The sequence below is a fragment of the Mandrillus leucophaeus genome, unplaced genomic scaffold (genome assembly GCF_000951045.1).
Source record: "Mandrillus leucophaeus isolate KB7577 unplaced genomic scaffold, Mleu.le_1.0 Scaffold123, whole genome shotgun sequence".
In the NCBI taxonomy this organism is placed as follows: Eukaryota; Metazoa; Chordata; class Mammalia; order Primates; family Cercopithecidae; genus Mandrillus; species Mandrillus leucophaeus.
Window position 1 is genome coordinate 4,031,455 of NW_012100654.1, and position 12,973 is coordinate 4,044,427.

General features: G+C 49.5%; 1 protein-coding gene across 1 annotated transcript in view; it reads right to left on the minus strand.

Moving 5' to 3' along the window:
* PDIA5 (protein disulfide isomerase family A, member 5) overlaps positions 1-12,973 on the minus strand; it is a 92,812-nt gene that overhangs the window by 34,785 nt on the left and 45,054 nt on the right. The window contains exons 8-10 of the mRNA XM_011971557.1: positions 8,457-8,524; positions 624-715; positions 438-509 (exon numbers count right to left, since the gene is read on the minus strand). Coding sequence (XP_011826947.1) covers positions 438-509; positions 624-715; positions 8,457-8,524 — 232 coding nt within the window. The remainder of the gene's footprint in view (positions 1-437; positions 510-623; positions 716-8,456; positions 8,525-12,973) is intronic.

The following is a 12,973-nucleotide window of genomic DNA, read 5'->3' on the forward strand; positions in this document are numbered from 1 at the left end:
CTCAAACCTGGTAGCCTAGGTGAGAAATACCTCTATCCACCAGATAGACGTGTTGAGGAGAAACTTGATGTGAAATGTGGGAAGATTTCAGAAAGGCCCTGACTATTCCAGAAGAGCTGATAGGCTTAGACAGCCCCTCCCCAATTCCAACCCGTGGAGAAGGGAGGTAGGGGAGACAGACTCCACACCCAACACCGAGGCAGGTCTGATCATCACAGGCCAAAATCACACCAAATCCTCATGGCTCCTGCAACCTAAATTCCCACAATCCCCATAGTGACCTAGACTCAAGCCAGAGACAGCTATGCAAGCAGTACCACAATTCCCTTCCTTATTCTCTCCCCCAATCCCCAGCCAGAGCCCTGCGACCCTCAGGCCCAGCAGGTGCCCCACCCTCTGGGTCCACGCCCCCTGACACACACACACACCCCACTTACTTCTTCAGCCACTCCAGGATGTCCTCGGCCGTGGACCCATAGTTGTCATACTGGAACAAGAACCGTCCTTTCCTGTGAAACGTGGAGAAACAACGTGGGCTCAGTCAGGGATGCAAATGCCACCCTGAGATTATGGTCAATCACCAGGAAGGGAGGTGAGCTTTAGAAGGAAAGTGGGGGACGTACTCAAAATAGCAGATGGTGGGGAAGCCGCGCACGCTGTACTCCTCCTTGATGTTTTCAAATTCAGAGGAGTAGACATTCATCCCGGCCAGCACCTGCGAGGAAGCGGAGAACAGCCGTGTGGAACCTGTGCCCTACAGACACCCTCTAGTCCACACGCCATCTGTCCAGCTGCTGTCCCACCAGAAAGACATGTGGGACAAAGCCCCAGAGACTGATGTGCATCAGGGCTGCGGAGAAACAAGGCCAGCGAAGCCAGCCAGGAATCATGACCTGGCGCTGGAGAAGCCAGGCAGCTGGGCCGAGTGCTACACTCTGCATGCCTGCTCCTTCTGCCTTCCTGCAGGAAGAACCACCCCAGAGCAAAACAAATGTTCTGAGGGTTGCAGAAGAAGCCTGGCCTTGCCATCAACTTCACACTGCTCTCAGAGAGGGACCACAGTCAAGGATGTGTTAACGCCTATTTCTCTGCTCATGTCAACTAGGATTGTACTCTTTCCTAAGCAATGGAAATAAGTGGCTTTCATACACCAATTCAGCTCTGCACAATGTCCTTAGACACCTTCCTCGATACCTCACAGTTTGCCCACCTAGGCTTGAGTGTGACGTTTTCAAAACTCACAGCTTATCTGTGGCCAGGGAGGCTGTGTGGTTCTCATAACACAACATGAGAAACGAGGCACCTGCCTAACTCTCCTCCCTCTAGGCCGAGCTGTGTCTCCCCAATGTTTCCTCCTGTTGGTGACCATTACCCACAGCCTGGCTGGATCATCATCTCAGAACTCTGAACATATTCTGGCTCCAGGGGTCCACATGTCCACTATCCCTGAATCAGAAAGAGTATTTTAGTAGCTGGGTAACTGATGATGCAGCTAAATACTAAGACTGACTCAAATAAAGAATCCCCTAAAACTCCCTCTGCAGTGGCATGATCATAGCTCACTGCACCCTCTAACTCCTGGGCTCAAGCAATCCTCCCCCGTCAGCCTCCTGAGTAGCTGGGACCACAGGCGTGTGCCACTATATCCAGCTAATAATTTTTTTCTTTTTGGTAGAGATGAGGTCTTGCTGTGTTGCCCAGGCTGGCTTCCAACTCCTGGGCTCAAGCGATCCTCCCTCTTCAACCTCCCAAAGCACCGGAATTACAGGCATGAGCCAGCATGCCCAGGCAGGACTTTGAATCTGTTCTCTCCAGAGAACGTAGCTAGAATGGCCAGGCACACAAAGGATGTCCCACAAAGCAGAGTGGCATAGAAGCGAGGGAAAAGTAAGTTAAAAAAAAGCCAGCAGCAGTTACAGAAGCAGAGAGAAGAAACCCAGGAAGCTGGACTTCACTGAATAATATACAAGGACACACACAGAGAGAAAAATAAATAGTAGTTTCAGTGGACAATAAACTTGATTGCAAAGACAGTTTCCACCTATGAGTCATGTGACCTTGGGCAAGTCACTCACCCTCACTGAGGCCCCTTGCTGGAAGATGTGAACATCACAGGGCTCTTTAGAGAACTAAATGAGATGAGAGGTTTTAGCACAAAACTGGAGCTGAGTAACTGTCATCTTCCTACCAAGTCTTCCTGGTGATGGGAGCCGCTGTGCCTCTGGCCTCTCCATTCCTAGGGGCACCTGGATATCTTTCCAATTGTTTTAAGTCCCTAGCATAAGGCCTCACATACAGCAAGGACACAATTAATGCTCACTAAATCACTGATTTTCTTTTTTTTGCTAACCCATTTTAGGATGCAGCAAATAATACAGGGAGAATAAATTTGAATTCAAATTTACTTGAAGTCCTGGAACGTTCTATAAAAGTCATTCTGCTCATTTCCCAGACTGCTCCAGTGGCCTGTTCCAGTAATATTTGTCTACTTTAAAAGTCCTTTTTTTTTCTGCCTAATTGATCTCCCCAGTGTCAGTGTACATTCACCACAGATTAATCTTACATGTCCTCCTCGCTCATTACATCACTTCCCTGCACAAAACCTTCCAATTTCATTGAATATAGGCGAAAATCCAGCTCCATATTCAATGCCCATATGTTACCTATTTCATTTTTGAATCTTTCTTTCTTACAAAACTCTTCATTGTACACCTGTTAGGGTCTAGATTTTTTATTCTCCCAGGAACAAGACAGTCGGAGATTTCTGCACAGGAAGGAAGTTGGGCCGTCTGCCTTCTCAGACATCTTGCTGAGTGCAGCAGCAACATGGTGCAGTGGCTGGAAGCATGGGCTCGGGACGCCTGGGTTTGAGTCCCGATTCCCCATGTGGTCGTGCATTTCCTTCACCGAGTCACAGTTGTCTCTGTGTCTCACTTTCCTCATCTGCAGCCGCCTCATGTGGTTGTTGAGAAGATTCAATGAGATAATACAAGGGAAGTATCAATAACACTCAAAATGTATTAGCTATTTTTGTTACTAGGACTAGGAGGTGCTCTATTTTTGCCCACATTTCTGGAACACTCGCTGTTCTCTCCTGGTCCCCACTTGGTGCCTTCCAGTCCCCTTGCTGAGGCTGCCCATCCCTCACCTCCTGGAGACCCCCAGACTCACACATCCCTTAAGGCAAATCAAACCTCACCTCTCTAGGCAGCCTTTTCAAACCACCTTTGCTTGGGGTGAGCTCTTAATTCTCCAAGTTTCTGTAGCACTTTTGTGCCACTTTGGGGGCATCTATTAGTTAACGAGACAAAGGTTTTTGAACAACTACACACAAACGCTCTCTGGAGTTAGAATCTGTGAAGTCAAACGAGGCGAAACACCTGGTCTCGGCCTATGGAGCAGATAAGAACACAGCCTCCCCCCTCCCCACCGCCATCTGCATGCTTGGGGCCACTCAGCTGGCGTGACATGCTCTTCTGTGTGTTCAGCTCTGCTGCCAGGAATCATCACGGCAGCTTCTCAGCGTAGGCTGTATGTGAGCTTGCACTCAGAGGAGAGTAAGATTTCAACAGACGTCCTGGGATGGGGAACCGGAGGCAAGGCAAAGAAAGATGTGGCCCAAGAAATGGAGCACATTTCCTTCTAACTGGAAGGCAGGATACACAGAAAGGAGAAGACATGAGAGAAAAGGCTGAATGAGTTGGCCAGGATCACTTTGGGAAAGGCTTGAAATGCCTGAGAAATCAGGACTGTATTCAGGAAGTGATGGAGACCTCCCGAGGGTTTCTAAGTAAGAAAGCAATCCGCAACCCAGTTGCATCTCTCGAAGCAGAAAGGATGAGCTATGAGGGAATGCTGTGGTCGGGAGACAAGTCAGCAGCCTTTGGCAACCAGTTAGCATGGCCCACTAGAGCGTGGAGAGGACTGGTGGGCAGGGAGAGGATGAAGGGCGCATGAGGAAGATGCCTGATGATGCCTCAGTAAAGAGATGTTGGGGTGGGGGGCGGGGAAAGAGCCTGGCCCCTGGGGAAAGGTCTTAATGCAAAGTTCACAGTCTGCCAGATGGAAAGATACTGAATTTTCAGACATGCATTTGAGACACAAGTGAAAAAATCCAGACGGAGATGTGAAGCAAGCCATCTGACATGTGACACTGGCACTTAGGGGAAGGACTCGGGCTCCACAGAGTTATGTTTTGTTGAAGCTATGGACAGAGATGCGGTCATTGGAGGGCAAACCGTAATAAGACAAACCCTTGCTCCAATGTGTTAACAGGAAAGCGGAACCTTGGGAGCACCCCCATCTAGCCGGTGGGAGGAACATGGTGCAGGGCAGCTGTAGGGAAGAGAGGAGATCAGTCATCTTTGTCTGTGAGTGCTCTGTGGGGTACAGGGCTTCTTCCGCACAGCCCATTTGTTCCTCACCACAACCCAGTGAGGTGGGCAGGGTTGGCATTATCATCTCCATTTTACAGATGGAAAAATGGAGGCTCTAAGGCTAAGGAACTTGGACCAAGATCTCCCAGCTGGTTAGCAAGAACCAGCACTAGAGCCTGGTCTGTACAAATCTGTCGTCATGACGGTTCTATTTCATGGTGTTTATACCCAGACATGGCCGAGGTCCACCAAAGACTGGCAAAGCTCAAAGGCTCAGTGCAGATGTCAATAACTGGCAAGGCTGGGAAGAGGCAGATGGAGACAGGGCTCATTCTAACGGTTGCTCTGAGATAGGGGGCAGCGTGGCTGCTAATGAGGATGTCAATTAGCAGGAGTAGATGGGACAGACACGATGAGTCACCAGACGTCAATGACAGCAAAAAAGAGGCAGCCCTAAGTTTGGAAATGGCAAAGGCTGTGCATCCCTGACCCGGCATGCCTTCCTTCCTAATGATATCATCAGGTTGAACACCTCCCAAGAAATCTGTAGAGGAGGAAGATTTTTGACCCTTGCCAGAGACAGAGCCAGCCAAAAAGGCTCAAAGATGACAGAGATGAAGAGGAGACAGAAGGACCTAATCCAGCTGTGTTTCAGCAGCGAGGAGGAGGTGAGCTTTGATTTCTGGGGAACAGCAGCCCATTTATCAGTCCCACCTCTTCTCTGTGTGTGAAGACAAAAAGCAATTGACACCTGTGGTCACTCAACCCCTCTAGCCCGGTCCCCAGTTTCTGGTGAGCTGCCCCTGCAGAGTAAGCCCTAGCCTCTATGGGCCTCCTACATGGGTGATGCCTGCAGTGGCCCTTCCCCCTTTATGTAGCTGGGAAAGGGCTAGAACTTTCCAGAAGATGCTTTTCTAGGAAATGAGAGGGAAAATAAAACAAAACAAACCCAAGCAAGAAAATATACAAACAAAGAAATGAGTTTACACAACGCAGATGTCTTAGGCCAAGGCAGCCAACACCTGGTCACAACTTGACTTGCCCAGCTTTGTAGACAACGCCCCCGACTTTTCTGTAATGTTGAGGGAATTGGAATGGGTAACTTTTATATTTCTAGACCTGGGCCAGGCAGGAGAAGCTGAAATTCATTTTTTCTTTTTTTTAGAGACAGGATCTCACTCTGTTGTGCAGAGCATGGCACAATCATAGCTCACTGCAGCCTTAAACTCCTGGGCTCAAGTGATCCTTCTACCTCAGCCTCCCAAGTAGCTAGCATTGACTACAGGTGTATGCCATTGCACCCAGCTAATTTTTAAAATTTTTTGTAGATATGGGGTCTCACTGTGCTGCCCAGGCTGGTATTGCCTCAAGTGATCCTCCTGCCTTGGCCTCCCAAAGCACTGGGATTACAGGCGTGAGCCACCATGCCCTGCCGGAAGCTGGTAGTCTGAACACGAGTGGTCTTTGCAGTTAACCTTATAACCTGTCCCACAAATGTCCTTCTCACTATGCTTCTGGCCTTAATAACAAATGCTCTGAATTCCTTTAAAAGAGAGAATTATCACTCTTAATATAGAGCTTAAAATAAAACATACCCATCAGGAGTGATGAGCCACAAGCCTATTCATTCATTGGCAAATACCGGGTATCTAATGTGAGCTTGGCCCTGTGCTATGTGCTAAAGAAAACAGACATGAACACGACTCCCGTGCCCAAGAAACTCACATATCATAATTAGTTTCAAGTGCTGAACAAAGTGATCTGGAACAAAAGCAAAGATGAACGTATCTGGCTGTGCGTGACAGGACAAGCTCTGTGGCAGTGTGGGAGGGGGCCTGGAAGAATAGTGAGTTTGGCAGTGGATGCAGCATTGGCTGAGAATGGCCCACGAGATGCACCAAGACTGGCACCAAGTCCTCTTCTGCTTCAGTGGGTCTGGCCAGGATAACTTGTGATCTGATTTGGGGCTGAGCTATTTACCTTCCACAGCACAGAATTCAGGAAGTTGAGCTGAGCAGATTTCTAAGTGTATGCGGGTGCAGGCAGAGAAAATACTGTGGGTAATTAATTCTTTTCTCCAGGCTAAATAATCTCAAAATATGGTATCTATTGAGGTCCCAATAATGTGAAGCGAAACTTCCCTGGAGTGATGTATGTGTGCCCCAAGACCAAATGTCTCCAGGCAAGTTACTAAAAATTCATTAGTGAGAAGCAAGCAGGACTCAGTGTCACCCCAGAATGAGACCAAAAGAGAAAGCATTGGCTTTCTGCAGCCCCATCTTGCAGCTGGCGAGCAGGGCCATCGCCATGCCCAGGTGCTGCCACTTAAACTTTTTAAGTTGACTTTGAGCTAATCACCACTTAATTTGATCCACAAAGATCATGATGCAGTTTCAGGACCTCAGGTCTCCCTTAATGGGGCTTTGGCCACACCACTGAGATGGCTCTTCTCGATCATCTTTCATGAAAGATGTATGGATTTTTCCACACTCCCTAGAGGAGCCAGCAGCTGTTTTTATGTTGCCATCAAAACAAGATACTTCTGCTACTTGGGGTAAGTGCAAAAATGGACAAACAGAAATGGAGAAGAATTAGAAGCAGGATCCCAGAGAGGTATTTGCACACCCATGTTCATTGCAGCATTATTCACAGCATCCAAGAAAGCTGGAAGCAACTCATCAACAGATGAGTATGTGAAGAAAATATGGTACGTACATACAGTGGAATATAATTCAGCCCTAAAAAAAGAAGGAAATCCTATGACATGCTACATGGATGAACCTTGAGGATATAATGCAAAATAAGCAAGTCACAGAAGGACAAATACTACAGATTCCACTCATAGGAGTAACTTAAAATAGTCAAAATCATAGAAATAGGCCTGGCCAGATGGCACACCCCTGAAGTCCCAGCTACTCAGGAGGCTAAGATGGGAGGATCGCTTGAGCCCTGGAGTTCAAGTCCAACCTGGGCAACATAGTGAGACCCTGTCTCTAAAACAGACAGACTATATAGACATATATAATCATAGAAACAGAAAGTAGAAAGGCAGTTTATCAAGGGCAGGGGTGGGATGAGAAGGCAGAATTCATATTGAGTGGGTATAGAATTTCAGGTTTGCAAAACGAAAAAGTTCTAGAGAAAGGTTGCACAACAGTGTAAATATACTCAACACTACTGAACTGTACATTTAGAAATGGCTAAGATAGTCAATGTAATGTTACATGTTTTTTACCACAATGAAAAAATAAGACACAAGGCAGAGAACAAAAAAGCCTGGCAGGGTGGGGGAACACAGAGGTACCAGGGAGCATTTGGTGACTGACCCTTGGCCCTTCTGGATGAGGTCTGTTCCCCCTCCCAGCTCTCTTCTCCCCCGCAACACTCCATGTTCCCCTTTTACCTCTCTGCCCTATCCCAGCTGCTCCTACTTCTCTGAAGTCCCATTTCCTTAGTGGCTTCTCTTCCTCCTCCTGTGGAGGTAGGCATCCTTAGGACACGTGTCTCCATTCTGCCTACTCCTTCCTGGGAGAATGCCTGCATTCCCAGGTGTCTCACTCCCCATCCAGACCCACCTCCTCCTCTGGTTTCCACCATTCTTCTCACCCCACAGGAACCATAGAGCCTGGGAAGCCTGGACAGGCCATCAACTCTGTGAGCCCCCTTTATGCTTCTGGTCCACCCCTAAGGTCATCGCACCCTCTTCTTTGCCATTGGGCTCCCCAACAGCTGCCTCAGCTCACTTCAGAGCCCAGCCCTCAAAATTCTGGACTCATGATGTTCCGACCTTGGTCCCTGGTCCCCTGACAATGCCACATGTGCATCTTGCTGGTGTCCTATTTCATCACTGGCCTTTGGCAGGTGTCAAACTCTCCTGGTCCTAGCAACTTGGTGGAGTTCTCAACCTTCACAGAGAACAGGTCTCTGAGCTCCAAGCAAAGCTTCGATTCAGCAACAGCCCAGGCAGCTGGGTCAGCCATCCTCACCATTTCAAAACCTGTCCCCACCTCACCCCCGGCACGCTTCCTCTGCCAAGTCCAAGAGTGACCCAGCCCTGCCAGGCAATGGTGCCTCACTTACGGCGTGGCCTCGCAGCTGAGTTGCAGCCTTCTGGAAATGCGGCATCATCCTCTTGCACATGCTGCACCCTGGTCACAGGCAGGAGAGAGACCACATCCGGTTACAGGGATGGCTGAGCCCTTCCACTCTGCCCTGCCTCCCCATGGCCATCCTCTACCCAACAAGAGCTTATCCAGCCTTGAGAAGCTCAGGACTATTCCAGACCCTGGGAACACAAAAGGAACAGGAGGTGGGAGTCCCGGTCCCCAAAGAGCTTACAGTATCAGTAGTGCAAAACAAGGCACTGCCCAGCAACCACTCATAAATGTTGGACTGAAGAAACAAACATGACACGATGGGAGAAGAGCAGAGCCTAGAATGCTTCAGTGCTGATAATAAATTCAACAGAAATTCAGAAAACCAGAACAGGTGTCAAGAAAGCAACTGCTGCGTGCGCAGCGAAAAGCCACCCCCACTGCCCAGGCAGGGCTGCAAATGAGCCAGAGTCAAACGCCATCATGAAGAAAAACGTGTGACCACGAATACAATCACTTTTGGAATGTCCATGCCTCCTTTCTCTTTCATTAACAAGGATAATTAAGCAATGACCAGAGGCAGGCTGACCGTGAACAGTGCTGGCTCTGGCCCGTGGGAAGAGTGACGGGCCAGGAATCGGGATGCCACGCGGACGCTGATCTTCGCTCAACTTGCTGAAGGCCTTGGAGAAGTCACTCCCTCTCCCTGGGCTGTTTCTTCTGGCAGATGAGGGGGGCTGGACCACACAACCTCAGGCCCCTTCCAGCTCTGATAGCAAAGGATTCTGTCTGCGACGGCCTTGGCTCAGCCCTCCAGGGCTCTGTGATCTACCATGGTCACACTCCTCTCCTAGTGGTGAAGACCCGCAGCCTTGATAGGGGCCCTTGAACTCCTGGGCTCAAGCGACCAGGAAGGCCAGGTCCCAAACATCCACTAAAACATCAGAGTGACCTTAAACTCCTTCCCTTAAACCAGAGCAGACCATGTTTCAGCACTGATCCCACAGGACATGAGCAGTTTCTTCAGACAGCAGGGATTCTGAAGTGCCAGGCTATTACCCTTTCTGACCACCTCTCTGCTACAAAACAAGGCTTCAGATGCATCTGAAGACCACAGAACCAAAGCTGCCTGGAACCATGTGTCAGGCTGATCTCAGCTTGGCACAGCGGGCACAGGGTCCATGTGGCGACAGGCAGCCTAGCTCCAATCCATGCTTAGCTGACGCCTAGACAGGCTGTGAAACCAGAAGGCCAACATTCCTTCTGGGTCACCAGAACCTCCCCAGCACCAAGCCTATCGGACAAGATGCAGACACAGGACATTTGGCCATGAGGCTCCAAAAATGCCCCACAGCCCCCTCCTGACATTCCTGACAGGTGGACTCACACACACCCCAGTACGTGAACCCTGGGCTTAAGTTCTGCCATCAGTCCTGGCAGGAGAGAAGGGGCTGTTTCGAGGCCAGCCTGCAGTGGGAGCCTGCCGAATCTGCCCTCAGAAGATAAGAGGCACCTCTCCTCGGGACCTGCCACCTCAATGCGAACACCACCAGCAGCATGAAGGAAGGAATATGACACTTGTCAGGGGCATTGTTCCCACTGTGGGGATTCAGAGAGAGGAGAACAGAAGCAGGAACAATGCTCTGGGAGAAATGCAACGGGTAGAAAAACAGGAGGCTGCAGGTGGTGCAGAGGAAGGAGCTCAGCTCTGGGAAGAACGAGGTCAAGACCGAGGTCTGCATCTCCCCATAACTCCTGCTGGCTGGGTGATCCTGGGCAAGTGGCTTGGCTTGGCTTCCCTATCTGTGCAGTGGGGATAGGTGCCCCGCAGGTGTTAGATAGAGCTGGGGAACATTCAGTGCCTGCAGAGACATCTTAGTTCAACGCCAGGCCTGAGAACGTGCTTCCCGGTCCGTGGTGGGGGAAACACTTCCAGTGAGGGAAGAGGATGTCGCTCCACTCCCCAGGAAGGAAAATAAGCGGGGGACACCTGCAGCCTTTCACTCATTCTTCGCTCAGTGACTTGAGTCTGACGCCCACTGGGCCACACTCATCTATCAAGAACTCTATTTACTATCTGTCTCCACAGTGGGGCCTCTCTCTTCCTGTGCTGCTGTTTGCAGCCTGCAGCAACACCACCCTGAAACGGGGATAAGTCGGCCAGCTGTCCCAGTGGGCAGGGCCAGCGGTGCTGGGTGGAGGTTATTGGTGGGGGAAAGGTGATGGAGGAGGAGTAGGAAACCACAGGCCAAGCCAGTTTCCAATTTAACTTTACCAAAAATAGAGCTGGCCCTGTGATTCCTGAGTTTATCTTCTAGCTGATTCCACTGGGAGGCAGGGGGAGAGGTAAGACTATCACTCTCAAACCCCAAAAGTCAGAGTAGTCAGCCTTTCTGTATCATTAATTCAGAAAGCAAACCTGGGGAGCCAGGTTCCTTGTCACCACCGCAGGTTCCCACTGCCTTTGGGCCCATTCACCCCACGTGTGACCAAAGGGTCACAGAGTCCTAACAGACGTCCCAGTTAGGGAACTGCTGTGTATCCCAGGAATCAGCTGAATGTTGATGCCATGAAGACTTGATTAGACTAGTGTGCTAAAAGCACAAGCTTGTTTCATTTTGTGAAAAAACATACACATGTGCATAATCAAAAAAAGAGTCCTGAGGTTCCTTGGGACCTAGGAGTCCAACCAATCTGACCCTCTACCAAAAGTTTAACCTAACCTCCGAGTTTTCTCCTCCCTCCCCGACCACCAATAAGCTTTGTGACTCTGTGAGGTACCTAACTTCCCCTGCCCCAGCTTTCTCTTCTGTAAAGATGATAACTGTGCTCGCATCTCTGTTGTGAAGGGTGGGATGAGCACACTGCCACACAGCCTGGGTGCGTGGCGGGAGAGGGCACAGCATGCAGGTGCAAACTGCCAGTGCACCACTTCTAAATGACTAATGGCATCACACTGAGACCTGCCTGGTTACACCTGGCTGCTGTCTTGTGGCACGTGCTGCATGTTGACATACACTCCATTTTACAGCTTCATTTAATCAATGTGTTGAGTTCCGAAGGACTTTAAGATACACCAAAGGAGGCCCATCCTCTAGGACCTGTGTGGACAAGGATAATTCCTAAAGCAATTCACAGCTGGGTAGCTAATAATATTCCTCCAAGAAGAAACAAAAAGGGGTGAAACCAACTAATGAACATCAATAAAGAGGGTTAAAGTAGCTACCATTCAGGGCAGAGCTGGATCTACAGCAGGTAAGACACCAGGGCCTTCTCCTAAAGGCGAGCACAGCCCTGGGGCCAGCGAGGAGGCCTGGGGAGGAGGCTGAGACTGGAGGACACCCAGCAATCAAAACAGGGCTGGGAGGGCTGGACACGGTGGCTCACGCCTATAATTCCAGCACTTTGGGAAGCCGAGGTGGGTGGATCACCTGAGGTCAGGAGTTCGAGACCAGCCTGACCAACATGGCAAAACCCCATCTCTACAAAAAATAAAAAAATTAGCTGGGCGTCATGGGCACCTGTAGTCCCAGCTACTTGGGAGGCTGAGGTAGGAGAATCATTTGAACCCGGGGGGCGGAGGTTGCAGTGAGCTGAGATGGCACCACTGCATTCCAGCCTGGGCAACAGAGCAAGGATCTATCTCAAAAAACAAACAAACAAACAAACAAAACACAGGCTGGGGAAAGGCTGCTGTTATGGCGAATAAACTACTGGCTCAAGTCAGGCAGAACCACCAGAGTGCCACAGAGGGGCATCTGGCAGGGGGCGTCATCCCCAGAGCACAGATGGGAGGAACCTTTGCTTAAATAACTCAGGAAGTGGGATTCGAGATGGGCTTTCATGAGCAAACAGAACTCTGGTTTGCTATGACAAACCAGAGCCTATGACACCCTCCTGAGCCACACACACACCTGGGCACACCTGCCTTGCATCATATACAGCCCCTCTGTCACCACAGCCTTCAGGGAGACAATGACGCTGCTGGCTTCATGAAGGGCCGATGCAGCTCACAGAGGGGCAGCACAAAGGGCCTTGCCAGGCTCAAACCCAGGGTTATTTTCAGTCTGTGAGTTGGGACCCATTAGAATGTGGAGGTGCCAGACAGTGAATATTTGAGGCTCTGCAGGTCACACTGTCTCTGTTACAAGTACTCAACTCTGCTGGTATAGATCGTGAGCACCCACAGACACCACATCAATGTATGGCCATGGCTGGGTTCTAATAAACCTTTACAAAAAGAGGCAGCTGGCCCGTCAGCCATAATTTGGTGACCCCTTGTCAGAGAGTTATGAAGCAGTAGGAATAACCAATAATTTTTAAATAAAACAGAACAGAAAATAGTAGGCATTACATCTGGTAAACAACAGATGGCACTAGTAAGGGCAAGAGTGGTTTTGCGAAACTTTTGTTTCAGCTTATTTGCATATAATTTACACATACTTCTAATACTGAGTTGCAATATAAAACGTTTTTAATTCTGTGAAATTCAATCAAAAAATT